This window comes from Diplotaxodon limnothrissa, linkage group LG9 (genome assembly GCF_057381915.1).
Source record: "Diplotaxodon limnothrissa isolate DT_005_m linkage group LG9, D_limnothrissa_male_GT1.1, whole genome shotgun sequence".
Lineage (NCBI taxonomy): Eukaryota > Metazoa > Chordata > Actinopteri > Cichliformes > Cichlidae > Diplotaxodon > Diplotaxodon limnothrissa.
Genome location: NC_140604.1, coordinates 35,723,458 through 35,747,259, shown reverse-complemented (window position 1 = coordinate 35,747,259; position 23,802 = coordinate 35,723,458). Strand labels below are relative to the sequence as shown.

Below are 23,802 nucleotides of genomic sequence, written 5' to 3'. Positions count from 1 at the left end.
ACAAAGCTTGGTTCTGTGCACCTGCCTCCTAAAACCATTTAATGCGAAGCTGGAAATCAGTTGCTCTGCCATCTGATGTTTTCTATTCCTCCTTTCACAAAGTGCACAAGTAAGTTTGCACTGGGATGCCAGGTTCTTCTCTATCTGTCATTCGCAAATGCAGCAGCAAATTTCCTGATACAAGGATGCCCGGTTCTCATTTGCTAATGCAGAAGCAAGTTCTTTTACCACTGGGATGCCAGTTTCTCCCCATCTAATCTCCATATCCTAAGCTGCAGCCATTCTTTACGGCAGTGAGACATCAGGGTTTCTGGCTCTATCCCTTATTTGCAAATGCAGCAGAAAGCCTTTTTGCATCTGCACCAAGTTGCCAGTTATCACCCTACTATCCTTCCAGTGCCAGGTTCTGTCCTTTATCGCTCTTTTTAAAACATCCAAACTCTGCCATGTGCATAATTTCTCAAGGCATCCTTTCACTTCTCACGTGCTTTTACTAGCATCGCCTAAACCAGGGGTGGGCAACTCCAGGCCTCGAGGGCCAGTGTCCTGCAGGATATAGATATCATTATCAGATATCTATATCCTTTAGATATAGATTATTTTTGTTTAGAAATTAGCTGCCTAAGTATCTAAGAGGACTATTATTGACAGGAAACTATCACATGATCTGCAGCACCTGCAGCATGTGTGCTGCTTAAAAGAATTTCATCAGAGAATTTATCAGACTGATGCGATATGTTTGTGTTTGCAGAGGTCAGAGGTCACAGTCTCCAGTATTAGGCTGTCTGTCTATGAGGAGTGACTGGTCCAAAGACAGACCTCCACAATTCAGTAATGAACCTGGACCAACAACGTAAGAAAAAGTGAATGTATTGAATATAAACTGTAAATAATTCTGTCAAATTTTAATTTGTGAAAATCAGTTTTGTGTATCAGAATTTTAACTACAATTTATTTCCTGGCATTGAAAATCTTTTTATGACACATTTATTTGCCCCGTTTTTCTCTGATCATCTCTGCAGTTGTCTGATACCTAGAAAAACTGTAATATAATCTAAGAGCACTGTTACTGACAACAAAACATTTTCTGCAGTAGCTGCAGTTTGTGTGTTTAGAGCTAGACATTCATCAGAAAAGAGACTGATAGCCTACGATCACAAATATGTTTGTGTTAGCAGAAGTCAGAAGTTGCAGTCTACATTATCCAGCTGTCTATCTGTGAGCAGTGACTGGTCGAAAGACAGACCTCCACAATTCAGTCTTGGGCCTGGACCAGCAATGCTCTTCAATTATGGACCTGAACTGGCCTCGTAAGAGAACTGCTATTAACTCATTTATTGTGGTTTGGGATAGTTTGTGACTACTCTGCAATTTCAATGATTTTGGATGAATATGGTGTAAAACATGAGCTTTAAACCAAAATCAGATAAAAGGTTTTTAACTGTGATGTCTCTACAGGAAATGTTCTATTTTCTCTCATAGCAAACTGCAGACAGATCAGTTGCAGTTTAATAAGACAAGCAGACAAGAAAAAAGTTCATGGTGTTAATGAAATGAAAGGAATTATTTTTTTGATTCCAGAATTTAAACAGATAAGTAGCTAGACGTTTACTTTGTTCTGTGACCTTTAACGATTCTCCAATGTCATGAAATCTGGATCTTTTTTTACCAACAGTTTTCAAATGATTTTAGTGATAAAGAAATGTGTTCACAGAGGGAGGAAGAGGAGCGGTGTTCGTGTGGAGGAGCAGCCGTCCTGCTGTGCTTTGTGTCAGGACGTCCTGAAGGATCCAGTCTCTACCAGCTGTGGACACTGGTTCTGCAGACAGTGCATCTCCTCATACTGGGACCAGTCTGCTTCATCGGGAGACTCGTCCTGTCCCCAGTGTGGAAAAAGATCCAGAAGCAGAGCTGGACTACAGACAGCCAGTCAGAGCAGCTGTGTACAAAGTAAGACTGAACATCTGTCTGCTGATGGACTCATTTCTGAAAACTGGACTTCTTGTTGTTGTTCAGACATTGAAGAGTTTTCTTTCTGTTTTTCTTTCTGTCAGCAGATGTTGGTCTGCAGGAGGTTTTAGATGAACATAAGATCAATCTGAGGAGGAGATGTGAACGTGTGACTGAAGGAAGTGATGAAACAGGAAGTAGAACCCTCCTCAACACCATCTACACTGAGCTCTACATCACAGAGGGACAGAGTGAAGAGGTTCATACCCAACATGAGGTGAGGCAGCTGGAGACAGCTTCCAAGATGGACGCCCTCCATGACGCTCCAATCAGGTGCCAGGACATCTTTAAAGCCTTACCTGACCAACAGAGACCCATCAGAGTGGTTCTGACCAACGGCGTGGCTGGTGTTGGAAAAACCTTCTCAGTGCAGAAGTTCACTCTGGACTGGGCAGAGGGCTTGGAGAACCAACATGTCAGTGTGGTGGTTCTGCTTTCATTCAGGGAGCTGAACCTGATCAGAGATGAGCAGTACAGTCTTCTGGAGCTGCTCCATGTTTTCCATCCAACATTACAGAAGGTCTCAGCAGAGAAGCTGGCTGTCTCTCAGCTTCTGTTCATCTTTGACGGCCTGGATGAAAGCAGACTTTCATTGGATTTCACCAACAGGAAGCTGCTGTCTGATGTCACACAGAAGTCATCAGTCAGCCAGCTGCTGACAAACCTCATCCAGGGGAATCTGCTTCCCTCGGCTCTCGTCTGGATAACTTCCCGACCCGCAGCAGCCAATCAGATCCCTCCTACATGTGTTGACAGGCTAACAGAAGTACGAGGCTTCACTGACGCCCAGAAGGAGGAGTACTTCAGGAGGAGATTCAGTGATGAAGAGCTGTCCAGCAGAATTATCTCCCACATGAAGACATCCAGGAGCCTCCACATCATGTGTAGAATCCCAGTCTTCTGCTGGATCACTGCTACAGTTCTGGAGCACATGTTGACTACAGAGCAGAGAGGAGAGCTGCCCAAGACCCTGACTGACATGTACTCACACTTCCTGCTGGTTCAGACAAAGAGGAAGAAGAACAAGTACCACGAGGGACATGAGATGAGTCCACAGGAGCTGACGGAGGCTAACAGGGAAGTTCTTCTGAAGCTGGGGAGGCTGGCGTTTGAACATCTGGAGAAAGGAAACATCATGTTCTACCAAGAAGACCTGGAGCAGTGTGGTCTGGATGTGACAGAGGCCTCGGTGTACTCAGGAGTTTGTACAGAGATCTTCAAAAGAGAGTGTGTGATCTTCCAGAAACCAGTCTACTGCTTTGTTCATCTGAGCATTCAGGAGTTTCTGGCTGCAGTATACATGTTCCACTGTCTCACCAACAGGAAGACAGAGGTGCTGAAGTATTTTCTTGGTGAAACCTGGGAGGATGATCATCATAATGATTATGATTATGATCTGTTTGATGATCCAGAAATGATTCTCCAGAGGAAATTATCTCTGAATGATTTGTGGGTGTCTCAGAAGCCTTATTCTACTCAGGCGCTTGCACAGAGATCTTCATCTCTGGATGATTTCCTGTGGAAAGTCATGGAGAAATCCTTCCAAAGTAGTAGTGGTCAGCTGGACCTGTTTGTCCGCTTCCTTCATGGCCTCTGTCTGGAGTCTAACCAGACACTCTTAGGAGGTCTGCTGGGTCAGACAGAGAACAGTCCAGAAAACCTCCAAAGTGTTATTGACAACCTGAAGTGGAAGAACGATAATGAAATCTCTCCTGAAAGAAGCATCAACATCTTCCACTGTCTGATGGAGATGAACGACCTCACAGTACATCAGGAGATCCAAGAGTTCCTGAAGTCAGAGAACAGATCAGAGAAGGAACTCTCTGAGATCCACTGCTCAGCTCTGGCCTACATGTTGCAGATGTCCGAGTTGGTTCTGGATGAGTTGGACCTGCAGAAGTACAACACATCATACCAGGGAAGACTGAGACTGATTCCAGCTGTGAAGAACTGCAGAAAGGCTCGGTGAGTGCAGATTAACATCAATAATCTGTGTAAATTATTACTTTTGTTCTTCAGATATATCCATCCATCTATTCATTCATTCAGCCATTCATTCTCTTCCAATTATCCGAGTCCAGCAGCAGTGAAGCCCATACCTCTTTCTCCCTAAGCACCTCCTCTAGCTTGTCTAGGGGAACACCAAGGCATTATCTCAAGGCAGATTGTATCGATACCAATTTGGCATCAGTATCGGATCGATACTAGCCTGGTGAGAGAGATTCTTTACTTTAAGTTCGGCTCTTGTTTGCAATACTGTGCTTTCGGCAAAGACAAAACGGCCAGGTTGCTGGACTCGCTGCTCCCGTGTCAGTGCAGAGCAGACACATTTTACTGCCCCTCCCCCCTCTTGTGCTTAGGTGTTGCGCTGTCATGTGACCTGACTTAGATGCTTTGGGGGTTGTTACATTCTTTACATATTAATTATATTTTCACCAGTTGTTTTTGTTGTTGAGAATTTTAATTGTAATTTTTTTTGTTATAGTTTCTCAACAGTACTTGTTTGTTTTAATTTGTTCATTGGTTTGCGTGCACTTTAAGATTTTTCTAAAATAACAAAAACAAAAAACAACTTGATAACTAAATCACCACCGCAGACCCAAAGACATATTCATGCTTCGCAGCATCATTTATTTTTCTAATAATCTCACAGTTGCTGTAACACTACATTCAACGGCTGCAGCTCTCCCGCTGCCAGCTGTACACATCACCACCAAAAACAACAACAACACAAGCAGAGCACAAGCCAGCAAGGCGTGATTGCAGATGCCGTGCGGGTGAGTCCATCTCACCTGAAGCAGCATCGCAGACCACACCCCACCACAATCATAAAGCATTTTGTATTTAATTATAAACTTTGTCCTAATTATGTCCTGGGTTTTAACTATTTAATAATAAAAAATGAAACATCACAAAAAACACTTAAGATCATGACGCATCCACCTTATTTATTGAAAGGTATTGGTATTGGCCATACTGGCCCGTATTTACTTGGTATTGGATCATACCAAATAAGCAGTATTACACACCACTAATATCGAAGAGAGAGCCCAGCCACCCTTTAGAGAAAGCTCATTTGTGCCACTTGTTTCTATGATCTTGCTCAGGTTTCTTTTCACCACGATGGACCGGTGCAGCATCTGCATCACTCCAGCCGCAACATCAACCCGTCATGACAGTGGGAACGAAAAACTCCCTTTTAACAGGAAGCAATCCCCAGTAAAACCAAGCTCAAGGAGCGACAGCCATTTGCTGCGACTGGTTGGGGTGAGAGGAGGAAGACACAAAAGGGAGTCTCGTGCTCCCCTCTCTCCTCACTCATGAAAATGACCCTGAGATAATTAAACCGCTCTACACAGGGTCAGGGACAAGTTGCTGTCCTAAGTGGGCATTCCACCTTTTTCCATCTGAGGACCATGGCCTCAGACTTGGAGGTATTCATTCTCATTCCCACCACATGACACGCGGCTGCAAACTGCTCCAGTGTAAGCTGGAGTCCACCTGTCATGTATTTATGGAGCAGATCCAAAAGCAGACACGGGATAAATGAACTAAGGTATAACAAAAAGCAAGCCTTTATTGTAGCTGATTACATAAACAGAAAACACAGCAAAATGAGGGAAAAACTGAACTAAACCTACACTGGGAGCAGCTAAGCAAATAGGATAATTAGAACATGAAACTGAACAGGAATATGTGAAACGTGAACGTGAAGAAAACTAAACCTGACCTGCACATGAACATGAACTTGAACAGTAGAAAACAAGACTCTGTGACCTGACCTGGCTTGGCATGACATAAACAGATGACCCGACAAAGAACAGAAGGAGACAGAGGACTTAAATACACAGGAGGCTAATGGGGAGACACACTTGACACAAATGAACATGATGCCACGGGGGAAGTAAAACAAAACACACTGAACATGGAAACACCAGACTCTTCAAAATAAAACAGAAAAAATGGAGAGATGTAGAATTGACACACAAGCTTGACAATGTGGACACAACAAATGTCATGGTCCTGGGTCATTTTGACCCAGTGTTCTTAGTTTTCCTGTGGTTTTGTATTTTGTTCTTTATGTTCATAGGATTGTTTGGTTTGGTATTTGGATTCCCCCTGTGTCCGTGCTTATATTGTGGTGTTTGTTCTGTTACCGTGTTCTGTGTTCTCCTCATCCCCTCGTGTATTCCTTCTTGTTCTCTGCTTCTCTCTCTCTGCCTCTCTCTGTGCTCCTCTCTGTGTACTCTGTGTTGTGTTTAAGGTCCACATCTTGGTGTCAGTATTTTCAGTTTCGTGTCCTCCCTGCTCTGTCATGAGTAATTGTCCTCAGCTGTGCTCCCCATGTGTTCCCACTTCCCTCATTACCTTCTGTGTATTTATGTCACAGTATCCCTTTGTTCCGTGTTTCGTCGTCCCTCTAGGTTGTGTGCATTCCCTCGTGTCTTCCCAGCCTCCCCCAGCCTCAGCTTTAGTTTCTCCCAGTATAGTTTTGTATGACTTCTTATGTTCCTATTAATAAAGACCTGCCTTTCGAGTTTATCCCCGCATGTCTTGAGCCGTGCGTTTGGGTCCTCTCTTGCCTTCACAAGGCCGCCGCATGACAGAACGACGCAACCACGAAATGGACCCAGCAGGCTCTACCCGTGAGGAAGAAATTCTCCGTGTACAGAGTCTGGTTAGGCAAATAACCCACACCTCGGACTCATGGACAATTTCTGTCGGACTTAATGCCATGAGGGCAATAGTCGAGGGGAAACCCTTTCCTTTGCCAGCTCAGCTGGTATGAGGGCTTTATTGATGAACTGAGCCGAGCCAAGGAGGCGTCACAAGCTCGTGAGCTGGCAGACCGCGTCTTTTCCCGGGATTCCACGCCACAGTGATAGCAGACGGAGATCTCCGCCAGGCAGCCGCCGCAGCAGCAGCGAACAAAGCTCGCCGCGACAGTATTGCAGCAGCAGACGGGGCTTTCAGTAGCGCAACAGCAGCTGCTCCAACGAGAGAGTTTTTCGACGCCGCTGCCGCGGAGCCCTTCTCCATTCCCTCTCACTCTGTGACTCTTGCCTCAGGCCCTAAAGGCTCACAATCTGTAAATGTTGAATCTGAAGCTGAACTTCTTATGAACTGTTGTACTGCCCAGAGGGTCAACTCAGAGACCGTTTCTCCTACGTTTGGACTCATATTTGAGAAACATTATCCTTCGCTTGTGTTTCCTAAGTCTGAAAACTTGAAGTCAGCATTTTCTGAGTTAGAGATACCTCTTTCTGTGCCTTTTACCTGTGTGTCTGCTGAGGATGATTGTTTTGCAGTTAAGCTCACAACTGCGGCTTTAAAACCTGCCTCCTTAGATGTTAAAGCAGTAAAGTTAGAGACTATAAATGTTCCTGTGATAGCTCGACCCCAGCTTGTTACTTCTGAGCCATCACCCCAGGGGAAAGTCCATTCTGACGTGTCTATAATTCGAATGTTCTTAAGTCAGGGGACTCTATACCCACCACTGTTTTCCCTGGGTTTACTATTTCCAGCGATCCGGAGGCAAAAGACTTTGTTTCATCTGCCTTTCCAGTGCACGGGACTATGTTTACATCGGCTATTAACCCCTCCTCTGACAGTATAAGCATGGTTAGTTCCGAAGAAGGCAAGGCAAGGCATATTTATTTATAAAGAAAGAAGCTCAAAGACTGTTGGTGCATCAGCTGATCACACTTCTCTAGAGTTTGTAAACCCTGAAGGTGGTGCTCTAGTGCCTGTAAGCTACAGCTTTAGCACACTTAAATCTGCGAGGTCAGAGCACTGTTTCTCATCCGCTCACTCAGGGCAGGGAATTAATCTCTTGCAGACTGTTCTTTCTAGGGCCGCCTCCCAGGCCCCTTGTGCTCTAGGGATAGCTGCGGCCCAGCACTCCCCTGCACCTGCCTCAGTTCCCCAGGTGAGGAGGGCTGACACGCAGCTGGTCCCTGTTCCGGTTTCCGGGTCGGCTGAGGCTCTGCTGGTCCCTGCACTCGTATCAGCTCCTCGGGCGGGGACAGCAGCCGCCCAGTCCCTGCCGAAACCTGTGCCAACCCCTGAGGTGAGGCCTGCCAGGACCCAGCCGATATCTGCACCTGTACCTACTCCTCAGGTGGGAGCGACTGGTGTCCAGCAGGTGCCTGCACCCTTCATCCGCATTGCAGGCTCAGAGGAACCTACACCACCACCTGTCCTACATCCGGTCCCACAACCATCACTACACTCAGCTGCTCAGGATGCTCCTCAGTCAGTCATTCAGCCTTCTCCCCAGTGCACAGTCCAGCCTTCTCCCCAACCGCCATTACTACCACTAGTTCAGTTTGCTACCCAGTCTCCCTCAGTTCAATCTGTAGTTCCGTCTCCTGTGTCCCCCGCACCTCAGTCATCTACCCCACCACAAGCTCCATTTTCACCTCCACCATCACTTCAGTCATCAGTTCAAGTTCAAGTTCAAATTTTATTCGCCACAAGCAGGTTGCCCTGCAGTGGAATGAACCCGCCCCCGACCTTACACACACAACACAGACATCACATGGGGATACAAGTCAGAGAACGGTTGCATTACAGAAAAACCACTGAAATGTACACTACAATGGGAAAAGTACAAGAGGAAAAAAAGAGACCTCTACTCATGCTGGGCTACAGGAGGACAGCATAAGAACAGGAAACAAAGTCAAAGGAGCTTGCAAAGAAAAGCGTCTGGACTTCTTTAAGTTACTTGAAGACGTTTCACCTCTCATCCGAGAAGCTTCTTCAGTTCTAAGGTCAAATGGTGGAGAGTCCCAGATATAAACCTAGTGGGAGTAACCCCCCACAGAGGGACAAAAGGACCCCCTGATGATCCTCTAATCACATGACCCAAGGTGTGAAACTGGGTGTGGGCCCCAATCAGCCAGAGTTTCGGGTTTGTGATTGGGACCCACACCCAGTTTCACACCTTGGCTCAGAATAGGTTCGGTCTGTCACTCAGTTGCCCTTAGCTCCATCATCCACACTACCACCTGCTTCTCTTCCACCACAACCATCACTACACTCAGCCATTCAGGCTGCTGCTCAGTCAGGCATTCAACCTGTAGTCCTGCCATTAATGCACTCTTTAGCTGACCCATTAGCTCAGTCACCATTAACTCAGTCGTCCACTCCACCACCTACTCCACTGTCACCACAACCGTTACTACAGCCATCAGTTCAGTCCCGTGTGCCAGTTCAGACTTTAGTGCAGTCCCCTGTAGCACTTCAGTTCCCTGGTCAGCTACACACTCACCCACCTAGTCAGCCTAATGTTCAGTCAGGGGTCCCCACACCCTCTAGCCCTACATCAGCTCCTGCTGGAAGCTCGGGTGAGCCCATCCAGGACTCTGCGGCTCCCACGCCGCCACCTTCCTCATCTGCTGGGCGTTCTGGAGAGCCAGGCCAGCCCTTCCTCCTGTCCGCTGGGGGTTCTGGAGAGCCCGGCCAGCACTTCCTCAACTCCACTGGGGGTTCTGGAGAGCCTGGCCAACACTTCCTTGTCTCCGCTGGGGGTTCTGGTGAGCCCGGCCAGCAACCTGTCTCCGCTGGAGGGTCCGTGGTCCAGCCTCTGCTTCTGCCTCGCCTGGTCCTGCGGTTGTTACACCGCCGTGCAAGGTACATCCAGCACCTCAGCGTTGCTGGCCACTTTCTGGGCCCCTAGCCGGATGTCATCGTTGTCGTGGGCGGCCTATGGATCAGCACTGTCGTCTCCTTCTCCTGCGTCGCCGCCGCTGCCTTCCCCACGGCCGACCTTCAGCTCTGTCGTCAGCTGTTTCCCCGCCACCGCCGTTGGCGTCCGCACGGTTGGCCCCCTGAACTGTTTTCACGTCGCCGCCGTTGGCGTCCGCACGGTTGGCCCCCTGAACTGTTTTCATGTCGCCGCCGTTGCCGTCCACACGGTCGGCCTCCTGAACTGAACTGTTTCACACTATTGTGATGCCATCCTCCGGGTCGGCCTCCCGAACTGATTTTGATTTGCTGCCTGTGCTCCAGTTTTTGTGGTTATTTTGTTTTCGGACTCGAAAAACAAAATCACAAAATCAGAATATCCCTTTGTTCCATGTTGCGTCATCCCTCTAGGGCAGGGGTCGGCAGCCTGCGGCTCCGCGTGGTTTGGGAAAATAAATTAGAAGTATTTAGCTGAAGTGTATTTTATTTATATTAGTTCTTTTTTAACTTGTAGTTCTAAATTGGAAGATTAGTGTGATATTGAAATATAAAATAAAATTATATTCTATTATTTTTTCATCGCTCAAAATAAGTATCACACTCGCGGAAGCCCGTGTACCCGCCGAAATGCCATGCATTTATCGAGACTTTCAACCCCAGGTAGGCCAATTATGGATCTTCGGATCCACATTATGTCAGCAGCTGTTCTCCACCGTGAACTATGTTAAAAACAAACACCGCTCATGCCTCACAGACGACAGCTTACAGTCCTGCGTAAAGATGCAAGTGACTTCGTACAGCCCCGATTTGCAGACGCTGTGCGCAGAGGTTCAGGAGCAAAAGTCCCATTGTAAACATATCACGGCAGATCCAATGATGTTTCCATGATGATGTTTCTTTATAGGCCACTTTTCACACACGGTTGCTGTACACATACAGCCAGCTGTAGCTTTTCAGCTCACAGCCCGACACATACCAACACAACAGCACAGATAGCACAGACTTTAAGGCGGCATTTGGGTCCTCTCTTGCCTTCACACAGCCGCTGAATGACAACAAAGACATGAAACACATGTCTGGACAGGAAACATGACACCTAAACTAAGGAAGCAAAGATGAAACAAAATCTAGAATAATCCACAATTAAATCCTAACTAATACAAGAACTTATTATCACAAACTTAACATGAGAAACTCAAAATCACAAAATAAACTCAAAACACTAGGTCACAGACCTATCCCTGATAGCCACCACCTAAGGAAGACAACAGAACCACATCATCTGTCAATAGCAGAATTCTTCTGCTACAGTTCAGCCACTCTCCAGGAGACTGATTCCAGAGCCCATGCTCTGCATTGAGGTAGCCAACTGTATCTAGCCAGTACCTCTCAGTCTCACACACTAGCTCAGGCTCCCTCCACACCAGAGGTGATTTTCAAGGTTCAATCACCAGACTTGGTAGCTGGGGATTGTCTTCCAGGGTCTCTGCCCTTGACCACTACCCAAGACACACTGCACTTGACCCCTACAGCGACTCCTGTCGGTGGTGGGCTTACAGGGGCTGGGCTAATGCCCCTTTTTCAGGCTGTGACCAACCGGGCCACATTTGCTTCTTGAGGTAGTCACCTGAAATTGTTTTCCAATAGTCTTGAAGGAGTTCCCAGAGATGCTGATCACTTGTTGGTCATTTTGCCTTCACTCTGGGGTCCATCCCATCCTAAACCATCTCCATTGGATTTAGGTCAAGTCACTGTAGAGGCCAGGCCATCTTCAGGTGACTACATCATGAACCTCATTGAACCTCATTGAGAGAAGTGCTGTCAACAAAGCAAAGGGTGGCTAATAAATCTTAAATATAAAATATATTTAGCATTATTTATCAATTTCTTTTTTTTTTTTGCTAAGTAATTCCATATATCTTGCTTCATATATTTGATGCCTTCTGTATGTATCTACAATGCTGAAAGTAGTAAAAATAAAGAAAAACATTAAATGAGAAGGTGTGTCCACACTTTTGACTTTAAGGGGCAATCATGGCTCAAGAGTTGGCAGTTCGTCTTGTAATCAGAAGGTTACCGGTTCGAGCCCGGCTCCCACAGTCTTGGTCGTTGTGTCCTTGGGCAAGACACTTCACCTGCACTTCGCCTTCTACTGGTGGTGGTGGTCAGAGGCAGCCTTGCCTCTGTCAGTGCGCCCCAGGGCAGCTGTGGCTACAATGTAGCTTGCCATCACCAGTGTGTGAATGTGTGTGTGGGTGACTGAATGTAGTGTTAAGCGCTTTGGGGTCCATAGGGACTAAGTAAGGCGCTATACAAATACAGGCCATTTACCATTTATTAGTGTAGGTGTTATGAAATCACGCTTTGTCTGGTCCCTCACACAAGACCTTGCTATGAGAAACCCTACCAGAGGGCAAAAGCCCACTGGTATGCAAATCCCTCCACCACAATAAGGTAGCAATTCACTGAGGAGTTCTTCAAATATACATAATACTAAACGCAAATTTGTGTGTTCTCCCCCACTTTAAAAAGGCATGCTTGTGTGAATAACTAGTGATTGTAGAATTTCTTTTGTTAGTGATGTGAGAGTGAATACTTGTGTATCGCTGTGTGATGAACTGATTACCTGCTCAGATGTACCTGCCTTTGTCTACAGCCAAGGCAGGATTCAGGACATAACTCCTAATTGAATAAGTGGTTAAGAAAAGAAAGACAGATGGTGCATGGAATATTATCCGTCTGGTTGAGATCTGTATCATGCTAATCACATACAGAAATTTTATTTTTATTGTCAACTGACCTTGATTGATTCTAAATAGCCTACTGTTACTTATATTTAAAACAGCTAAATAAAACACTTGACATGGTTAAAAAAAAAAAAAACAACTGAAGAAAAATCAGTCTACTGTCTCAGAGAGGGCCTTAGATCAGTGACTATAGTTAACAGTGTGCGTGTGTGTACGAAACATTAATCTTTACATTACCTGTTATTTGTGATTTTTACTAGATATATGGCACATAATTCTTACGTGATAGAGTATTGTGATATCTGGCTTTTTTTCAGATTTTTACAATAATTGTTACTGTATGTGTACTTTAAATGAGTCATGGGTTTAAAATGGTGGTTAAAGGTGTTGGATTACTTTTTTGTTACAAAACCTTTAACAGTGAAGAGAAGCAGACTAGGAAATGGTTTGAAAGTGAAAGCTGGTGTACATTAGTCTGACTCAGTCATCATCAATTTTTTTCAGGCAATATAATGCATTTGCATATGTGTGTAGAGATGTGTTAGTTTGCATTTATATGATCATAGTCAATGTTTTTTACTTTACAATCTACTCATAATTACAGGACATGGATGTAAATACCTTTTATGGAAGGAAACTGTTACGGCCGAGAGGGCCCGGCTGTGGGTGTGGACTCAAATGCAGACACAGAGGGAGGCAAACGGGCGTGAACACAGTGCTTTATTTACAAGTGTCTAGTGAAATTACACAACAGGAGACTATGAATGCTATGAATTATGAAATGCTATGAACTGTGAACTGTGAGGCCAAACTGTGAACATGAAACTGAGTGCTATGGCTAGGTGCTGGATTTCACGGATGGAAAAAAGGGGCAGCGGCTTGGATGGAGGTACGCAGTCAGCGTTGCAGGTTTAAAGTGTCATGCGAGGAAGGGGTGTCCAGGGGGTTCCGGGTGAGGAGTGTCCAGAGAGGATCCAGAATATGCGTGGAGTGAGGGACTTGGCAGGGAGGCAGGCAGGTGTAGTCCGATGGTGGAGAGGAAGAAACCAGATGACAGAACCAGCGTCCAGGCGGAGATGAGAGTAGTTCGGGAAACGTGACTGCCAGGTGGGTCCTATGACAAAGAAAACACGGTGAGGGAAAAAGCAGTAGTTGAGTGTTCTCACAAGGGGTTCGCAGCCTAGCACTGACATGGGTTAGCAGAAGATCTGGCAGAGGTCTGTTGTGAATGCTGGTCTTATATGCAGGTGACTTGATTGGAACCAGGTGTGGAAGCTGATTGGAGTCTCTGCCTGAAGGTAGAACCCAGCGGAGTGGAAAAACCCCGTGCTCACCCGGACCATGACAGAAACCAAGGGAATGTGCACTTTCTGTCCTCAGAAAGTGAGGACAGTGAGCTTTCAGGGAGTGACAGTCAAATTTTATGATTGATATATTATCAGGGACCCTAAAGCTCCCCCAAAATAGGGAGAAATATTTTTTCCCCCAAAATTAAAAAGCCATGTAGTAGAGGGTTTTAAGGGCTTGTCCCAGGATGTTATCTGGTTCTGCTACCTTGCGGGGGTTGATCCTCCTCAGGGCTAAAACCCTGAAAATGTGAAAAAGAGTTGATGTAAGTTTAGATGAAACCTGGGGACTTATGTCTGCTAATTAATTTCAGCAGGTTGAATCATACATTGTTGTAAATATATTTACCTGTGACTCATAGCGCTATGGCTGAAAATGTTTTCCTTTATTCTGAAAGCAGTAAATGTACTTAATGCTAATGCTTTCCTGCATTTAACATCACACATTAATAAGAAGATTACTACCCTCACCCTCACAGACATAAACCTCAGTCAGAAACCCTCAGTCAGGAATGCCGAATCAGAATAATTAATTCTTTCAATTCTCAACATCAAGCAGTGTAAGCTGCTCTTATGTTTACGCTTGTTTACGCCTACAATGCTGCTACAGTGGAGTCTTTGTTTGGAAGGTGGTACTGGCAGAGAAAAGAGTGATGTTTCAAGTGCTTCAGCCATTGTCTGATTCACTTTTCTTCAACTTCTGCCTCACCATCAACATTTCTTATTTTGGTGCAGACTCTGACTCGTAAAATGGGATGGGTTTTCCTGGAAGCGTATTATACCGACGATTTGTCACCTAGCATAGAATGTTACGCTTTGGGAGTGAGAACGTGTTGCTGTAGTAGATGTCATGTTGCCTGGAAATCCTGCTGCAGTTCTGAACCAAGGTTTCTGAGTCATGATGGTTGTTTCTTTTGGTTCCTTTTTAGTCTGAAATCAGATATGATATCAGCACTTCTGAGTTCATCCATCATTATTGTCCAGTGATGAGATTACTGCTCCATTTGGTAACAGTCAGCAGATTTTTCCTGCGTGTCGACATGAAGAGTCGTATCTGACAGCAGCAGGCTTTATAATAACGCACATTATATTTTCTATAATCACAGACTGACCAATTGTCGACTCTCAGCGACTCACTGTAAAGTTGTGGCCTCAGCTCTGAAGTCCAACCCCTCCCATCTGACAGAGCTGGATATGAGTTACAACGACCTGCAGGATTCAGGAGCGAATCTTCTGTGTGCTGGACTGGAGAGTCCAAACTGTCGACTGGAGACTCTGAGGTGAGTCCACTGACTGCAGCTGTTGTTTTTCTATGTTTCAAATCTTTGATTAATGTTTGAAACTGTCTTTAGTTCCTAATTGTTCAGAATGTCTCTAAAGACAAATGTGAAGAAGTTTGAGTGCTTTCAGAAATGTGGTGTCTTTATGAATGACTGAACAACAGTCTTCCCTTTTGGCTCCAAATAAAAGTGACAGACTTGAGCAGGGTTCACTTGAAGGCTGACAGAAGTGTAGTGGGGATGGGGAGATTTGGGAGGACAGTTTTTCAGCCTTCACAGGTTCATATTGTGCTCCATGAGTCAGTGAAGATGAAGTCAGTACTGATGAGGCTGTAGAGTGTATGAGGGATGTGAATAAGGCTGGTGAACGCTGGCGCGACTTGCTGCCTCTACTCACCGCTAACCCTCTCGCTACTTTTCTTCGCTATTCCTGCTTTCTACCCATGCTACTTGCTTCTTGTTATTTCCTACTTGCCCCCTTGCTCTTGATACCCCTTGCTCCTGCTGATGTTATTGCTACTCACTGATATCCTCTACCGGCGTCCCGGCTTCTTCCATCCCCATCCTCCCCTCTTCCTGTCTGTACGGCCCACCAGTGTCTGCTCCTGTCCGCGATGTGGCCTCCCAGGATCTACACACAGTCTGTGTGAGTCTTTATCCTTGTGTCATCGATCTGTCGACCTGGTAATGGACTTCAATACACAGCCAATGAGCTCCTCCTACTCTGATTTTCCCTGGCTGCTCCACCGACGGCTGTTCTTCATCTCCACACGGATATCGTTTTCCTCCCTCGCCAAAAGTACATTTATCAGCTCTCCCGCCAGAATTTTCATCAGGATAATTCTAAGCCAATCCAATCCTTCTGGTCCACCTCTCGTCGCTCTCTGTGGAACCCTGGCAGGACTGTTAACCACAATGTTTTGGCTAACCTGACTTTGTTGGCTAACACTCTCATTCAGTCTGACAGTACCTGCATCAAATTGTAAATTGAGAGCTTCGCTTTTACACTCAGCTCTCTCTTCACCACAACAGACCAGTACAGCGTCCGCATCACTGCAGCCGCTGCACCAATCCATCTGTCGATCTCCCACTCCCTTCTCCCATCACTCGTGAACAAGACCCCGAGATACTAAACTCCATTCGGATCAGGGTCTCGTCCCTGACCCAGAGTGGGCACTCCACCCTTTTCCGGCTGAGGACCATGGCCTCAGATTTGGAGGTGATGATTCTCATTTCCACCGCTTCACACTCGGCTGCGAACCTTTCCAAGGCGAGCTGGAGGCTATCACCTGATGAAGCCAACAGAACCACATCATCTGAAAAAAGTAGAGATGAGATCCTGAGACCACTGGAGTGAAAGCCTTCCGCCACTTGGCTACGCCTATCGTAGACAAGTGGCGGAATTCTGAACAGAATCGGTGGCAAAGGGCAGTCCTGGCGGAATCCATCACGCACCAAGAACGAGTCCGTCTTATTGCCGGCAATGCGGACCAAGCTCTTGCAACGTATAATGACTGAGTGGCTCTTAGCAATGGGCCAGACACCCCATACTCTCGGAGCACCCCCCAAAGGACCCCCCGAGGGACACATTCAAATGCCTTCTCCAAGTCCACAAAACACATGTAGACTGGTTTGGCAAACTCCCATGCGCCCTTGAGTGTCCTTGAGAGGATAAAGAGCTCGTCCAGGGTTCCATGACCAGGACAAAAACCACATTGTTCCTCCTGTATCAGAGGTTCGACTAACGGACAAACTCTCCTCTCCAGCACCCTGGCATAGACTTTCCCAGGGAGACTGAGGAGTGTGATTCCCCTGTAGTTGGAACACACCCTCTGGTCCCCTTTCTTAAAGATGGGGACCACCACCCCGGTCTGCCAGTCCAGGGGTACTGCCCCTGATCTCCACGCAACATTATCCGCAAATCACTGTCTTATCATGGTGGAGGGGTTTGTGTGTCCAAGGGATCCCAGGGGCTATGTTGGTAGGGTCTCCCATGGCAAATTGGTCCTGGGTGAGGGACCAGAAAAAAAGCGATTCAGAAGACCAGGCCTAGGATAGGGTTACCCTTTGAGAGAAACCAATTGAGTCTAATAACAGATTAAATGCTGTGTTGAGGCTGTCAGTGGATGAAGTATATCCTTAACTAACTCAGGCAGTTTGGTTGATTTAAACAAAAACAATCATCCTACTGTAGGTTTCTGCAACAAAGAAGTTACAGTTTCAACTCCTGGATTAAACCATGAAATTCTCCCTGCTTTTGCTTTCTGTGAGATTTGGATGAACCCACAGTCACTATTTTTTCCTTTCTTGTTTAGAAACATCAGGACTAAGTCATTGTCTCTTGGTGTTGATTTTTTTCAAGTGGGTTATTTTGAGAAGGAATTTTCTGAAAAAAAGAAAATATGTTTGTTGTGTATGTACACACAGCACACAACAAGTTCAGATCTAAAATGTGTACAATTTTATGTGCCTTTTTTCAATGTCGTCGGTATGCAATGGTATTTAATTTGTAAAAATTAAATCCTCCAAACTATCAACGTGTCTTTTAGACCCCATTCCTACAAAACTGCTCAAAGAAGTCCTGCCATTAATTAATTCTTCGATCTTAAATATGATCAACCTATCTCTAATGATCGGCTATGTACCACAGGCCTTCAAGCTGGCTGTAGTTAAACCTTTACTCAAAAAGCCATCTCTAGACCCAGCAGTCTTAGCTAATTATAGGCCAATCTCCAACCTTTCATATCAAACATCCTTGAAAGAGTAGTTGTCAAACAGCTAACAGATCATCTGCAGAGGTTTATTTGAAGAGTTTCAGTCAGGTTTCAGAGCTCAGCACAGCACAGAAACAGCTTTAGTGAAGGTTACAAATGATCTTCTTATGGCCTCTGACAGTGGACTCATCTCTGTGCTTGTCCTGCTAGACCTCAGTGCAGCGTTCGATACTGTTGACCATAATATCCTATTAGAGCGATTAGAACATGCTGTAGGTATTACAGGTACTGCACTGCAGTGGTTTGTATCATATCTATCTAATAGACTCCAATTTGTGCATGTAAATGGAGAGTCCTCTTCACACACTGAGGTTAATTATGGAGTTCCACAGGGTTCAGTGCTAGGACCAATTCTGTTTACATTATACATGCTTCCCCCTAGACAGCATCATTAGAAGACATAGCATACATTTTCACTGCTATGCAGATGACACCCAGCTCTATCTGTCCATGAAGCCAGATAACACACACCAATTAGTTAAACTGCAGGAATGTCTTAAAGACATAAAGACCTGGATGGCCGCTAACTTTCTGCTTCTTAATTCAGATCAAACTGAGGTTATTGTACTCGACCCTGAAAATCGTAGAAATATGGTATCTAACCAGATTCTTACTCTGGATGGCATTACCTTGGCCTCCAGTAACGCTGTGAGGAACCTTGGAGTCATTTTTGACCAGGACATGTCCTTCAACGCACATATTAAACAAATATGTAAGACTGCTTTCTTCCATTTGCGCAACATCTCTAAAATTAGAAATATCCTGTCTCAGAGTGACGCTGAAAAACTAGTTCATGCATTTATTACTTCCAGGCTGGACGACTGTAATTCATTATTATCAGGATGTCCAAAAAACTCACTGAAAAGCCTTCAGCTGATCCAAAATGCTGCAGCAAGAGTCCTGACAGGGACTAGAAAGAGAGAGCAGATTTCTCCTGTTTTGGCTTCCCTTCACTGGCTTCCTGTTAAATCCAGAATTGAATTCAAAATCCTGCTCCTCACATACAAGGTCTTAAATAATCAGGCCCCATCTTATCTTAATGACCTTGTAGTACCATATCACCCTATTAGAGCACTTCGCTCTCGCTCTGCAGGCCTACTTGTTGTTCCTAGAGTATTTAAAAGTAGAATGGGAGGCAGAGCCTTCAGTTTTCAGGCCCCTCTTCTGTGGAACCAGCTTCCAGTTTGGATTCAGGAGACAGACACTATCTCTACTTTTAAGATTAGGCTTCAAACTTTCCTTTTTGCTAAAGCATATAGTTAGGGCTGGACCAGGTGACCCTGAATCCTCCCTTTGTTATGCTGCAATAGACGTAGGCTGCCGGGGGATTCCCATGATGCATTGAGTTTTTCCTTTCCAGTCACCTTTCTCACTCACTATGTGTTAATAGACCTCTCTGCATTGAATCATATCTGTTATTAACCTCTGTCTCTCTTCCACAGCATGTCTTTATCCTGTCTTCCTTCTCTCACCCCAACCGGTCGCAGCAGATGGCCCCGCCCCTCCCTGAGCCTGGTTCTGCTGGAGGTTTCTTCCTGTTAAAAGGGAGTTTTTCCTTCCCACTGTCGCCAAAGTGCTTGCTCATAGGGGGTCATATGATTGTTGGGTTTTTCTCTGTATCTATGAAGCGCCTTGAGGCGACTTTTGTTGTGATTTGGCGCTATATAAATAAAATTGAATTGAATTGAATTGAAAATGGAAAATGCTTCAATAACTTGCTGCTAATACATAACATTCCATCATATTTCCTCATAACCCTCTTTTTTCTGACCATTTGAATTTGCAATAAGGGATCCACAGAGTTTGGTGACAATAATGACGGTAGATGTTTGTGTGAAAGTGCTGGAAGCAAACGAGTGTGTGATGTTCTTTCAGTGTTGCCCTTTGTAGACGCTCCCTGAGCACTGGTCTCACAGCCAGCTGCACATAGAGACCAGTGTTGTTAGTCCAGGTCAGAAGATGACTTGTTGGAATGAAAATGAGCTTGTAGTTTGTCTGCTTTAATAATGTGACTGGAAAAAGGTGTTGGACTTCAAATATGTCCATTTCTTTCACACTTCACCTTTAAAAGTGAAGCCATGTGGTTCCTGGAAGGAAAAACACGACTTTTTCAAGTCTTTGTCCTGTTTTTATGAGAGTTTCCATTTTCTAAACTTCTACATTCTGAACCTTCTTCAGCTCTGAACAGATGATGAAACACTGAATGATTTCAAGCACTTTGTCTAATAAACTTACATCTTTCATTCTTCATACAGATTGAAGAGCTGTGGTTTGTCAGATATCAGCTTTCTGGGGTTAGCATTGAAGTCCAACCCCTCCCATTTGAAACAATTCGACTTGAGCTCCAATAACAACCTGCAGGATCCAGGAGTGAAGCATCTGTGTGGTTTCCTGGAGAGTCCAGGATGTGGACTTGAAACTCTGAGGTCAGTCAGCATGTTTTAGTTGTGCTGAGATGAATATGATGTGAAAGTTGTGCTGACACTAAACTGCAGACATCAGGCTGATATTATACTGATCCACACTGAGGATGTTCATGGTAAAGTCTGTTTTCTTCTTCTCTGGTTTGACTGTAGCAGAACAATGTTCACATTCAAACCTTCAAACAGTGATACTTAACCATTTCCCACATGTGCCCCTTCACAGCGTGCCTTCCGGCTTACCTTTTCTAATTCAGCAAAAGGATACCCTGATTAACTGTGTACCATTCAAAAATTTAAAATTCATATCTGACTCTCGTTTGAAGTTCAATACTCAAACAGCAGTCTGTGAAACACAAAAAGTTTGTAACAGGAATGACTGCACATTAATGGCTTTTAGTGGCTCCTAAACAAAAGAGAGATGGAGGATAAAGAAACGAGCCAGAGATAAAGCAGAAGAACTTTTTCTCCAGATAGGAGCTGTGTTTGCTGTTTATGTAGTGACCAAAAATACAAAATAAACAGAGGCCTTGATCCTACTCACACAAACTTCCAGTCAAAAGATCTTGCAGGAATGAAAAACAAACAAACAAAAATAAAATAAATCCATGCCAGATAATTACAATACCTCCAGGACATGCATGCAACTGTTTCCCTAAACGCTTCCTACCACTGCAACTAAATTGTCTTAGACAAAGCAAATCACGTCATCATAGGTGCTCAAGCTAGTCCTTGTTTAGGTGTTTTTTACCCTTTTGATCCCCTAGGTTCTAAAGACCTTCCTTTTACATTAAGAAGTTTGTCACTTGTTTTTCACTCATTTCTGCTCACAGTGCTTCTGTTTGGGCGGGTCTTCTTCCTGATGTTGCTGTCAGTCGAAACCGCTACACCTATCTCTACATCCGTCTTCTTCTGTTTGTCTACCACCACGATGTCCGGTTGGTTAGCCACCACCATTTTGTCCGTCTGTATTTGTAAGTCTCACAGGATCATGGCCCTGTCATTCTACACCACCCTTGGGGGCGTCTTCCCCTTTTGACCTCGGGACTTCCAGGCTGTATTCGGCACAAATGTTTCTGTACACTATGCCGGCCACTTGGTTATGGTGCTCCATGTATGCCCTGCCTTAAAGCATCTTGCACCTTGCTGTTATGTGCTGGATTGTCTCAGGGGCATCTTTACACAGCCTGCACCTGGGGTCTTACCTGTTGTAATAGACCTTCCTAGCAGCCTCTTCATTGTTCCCATTTGCCAGTGGGATTTCCAGGCATTTGTAGCTGTCCTCTACGTCTGCAATGTTGCTTTTGGTAATTCAATCCCCTCAGTTCTAACTACCTTCCTTCTTTTTCTTATCATCCGACTAAATTTCTCCAGTCTGAATGACATTCTGATGTCATTGCTGGATATCCTGGTGGTGTGGATCAGTGAATCGATGTCTCATTCACTCTTGGCATACAGCTTGATGTCATCCATGTACAGGAGGTTGCTGACAAGTGCTCCCTTACGTAGTCGGTATTTGTAGCCAGTCTTGTTGGTGAGCTCACTCAAGTGGTTCATGCCTATGCAGAACAGCAGTGGGGACAAGGTCAAGGTAACTTTATTTATACCCATAGGCAAGGTAAATTCGCTTTACAGAAAAATGACAGCATTTGGCATCCCTTCAAAAACACACATACCTAAAGATATAAACCTCACTGTGGCACATATATAGTAATTTAATATTTCAAATCAAAAAAACAGTTCTTATTTAATTCAGTGACAGCAACAGGGACAAAGCTATTTTTATAACGCTTTGTCCTGCATCTTGGAAATAGAAACCTCCGTCCTGAGGAAAGACGCTGAAATTCATCCCTTAGAGGATGGGAACCATTTTTAAGGATTGATAAAGCCATCCTCTGTACCTGCTTGGAGCACAGGGAGGCTAAACAAGACTGTAGCTCACCTATTAGACAACTGGACCATCTCACTATCTGATTTAGAGTTTTTCTCTGTGACAGAGGTCTGACCGAACCATGCCACCAAACAAAAGGATAAAACAGACTCAACAAAAGAACGATAAAACAAAGTTAAAATTTTTTGGTCAATGTGGAAATGAGCAAGTTTCCTAAGACAATAAAGGTGCTGGTGACCCTTTTTACAAACTGATTTGCAATTTTGATCAAAGTTCAGTTTTTCATTGATTATGGTCCCAAGATATTTATATGATTGTACTTGCTCTATTTTCGGACCTTTAATTAAAGTGACTGCGTACCCATTTTGTTGTTTCCTAAAGTCAACAACCATGTCTTTTGTTTTAGATATGTTCAGCTGGAGATAAAACTCCACACACCACTGAACAAAGTCATCAATGACTGGACCGTGGTTAGTTTCACCCTCTTTCAGAAAGCTGACAATAACAGAGTCATCTGCATATTTAATAATGGCCCTGTTTTCATGTCTGCCCTGACACATGTTTGTATAGAGAGTGAATAATAAGGGCGATTTATTCTTTTTGTGACCTGTCAGTTAAATGATCTAAAATCCAGCAAACCAGGTTTTTCCTAATTTCAAACTGTTCTAAAAGTCTTTTAATTAAAATATGGGGCTGTATTGTATTAAAAGCCGAAGAAAAGTCAATGAAAAGAAGTCTTGCAAAACTCTCTTTACTCTCTACATGTTTAAGAATCAGATTTAGTCAAAAATGCGTCCTCCACTCCTCTATTGGGCCTGTATATAAACTGCATTGGATCGAGCTGATGTTCAGCCTCTTTCATAATCACATTTCTGATGATTTTTTTCAGACACTTTCATGACAACTGAGGTGAGGGCAACAGGCCTGAAGTCGTTTAGAATTTTTGGACGACTAGATTTAGGGACAGGAACCACGACTGCTTCTTTGCAAAGAGAGGGCACATGTTGTGTTTGCAAGGATTTATTAAAAATAACCTGAAATATAAGACTGAGTTCTTCAGCACAAGATTTAATTAGACGGCCACTAATATTATCAGGACCCTGGCTCTTGTTCACACTGACTGTATGAAAGGCCTTTTTGACATCACTGAGTTCAATGATAAAGTGCTGAGTATCTCTCAGTTTCTGTTTCAGTTCCAAAATATTCTCGCTAAAATCAGAAGAACTAAAACGAGCATAAAACACATTTAAAGCATTTAAATCTCTGTCTGAATTAAAACCATCTAAAATGATCTGACTGCTGCTCTGGGGATTTTGAAACCCTGCTACTGTTTTCATACAAGTCCAGGCAGACCCAAAACTTTTTGCAGAAAATTTTCTTTCAAGAAGGTTTTTGTAGCTCTGTTTTGCTTTCAAGATCTCGATTTTCATTTCCTTGGTGGCTGTCTGAAAATCAGTAACAGCCCCTCTTTAAAGGCCTGTCTCTTTTTCCTTAAACAGGATTTGACGCTTTTAGTGACCCATGGCTTATTGTTAGCGTAATCTTTAACACGCTTACGGGGTATAATCATGTCTTTACAAAATACTGCATAAGAGCTAGTAACATCCACCAAAGTGTCGAGATCATCTCCACAAGACTGAATAAA

General features: G+C 44.5%; 1 protein-coding gene across 1 annotated transcript in view; it reads left to right on the top strand.

Annotated features, from left to right (window-relative positions):
- Nucleotides 1–23,802, top strand: part of LOC146626036 (NACHT, LRR and PYD domains-containing protein 12-like) — a 37,110-nt gene that overhangs the window by 5,767 nt on the left and 7,541 nt on the right. The window contains exons 4-9 of the mRNA XM_085363144.1: nucleotides 752–853; nucleotides 1,179–1,310; nucleotides 1,715–1,950; nucleotides 2,055–3,975; nucleotides 14,899–15,072; nucleotides 20,102–20,272. Of these exons, the coding sequence (XP_085219270.1) occupies nucleotides 752–853; nucleotides 1,179–1,310; nucleotides 1,715–1,950; nucleotides 2,055–3,975; nucleotides 14,899–15,072; nucleotides 20,102–20,272 (2,736 nt within the window). The remainder of the gene's footprint in view (nucleotides 1–751; nucleotides 854–1,178; nucleotides 1,311–1,714; nucleotides 1,951–2,054; nucleotides 3,976–14,898; nucleotides 15,073–20,101; nucleotides 20,273–23,802) is intronic.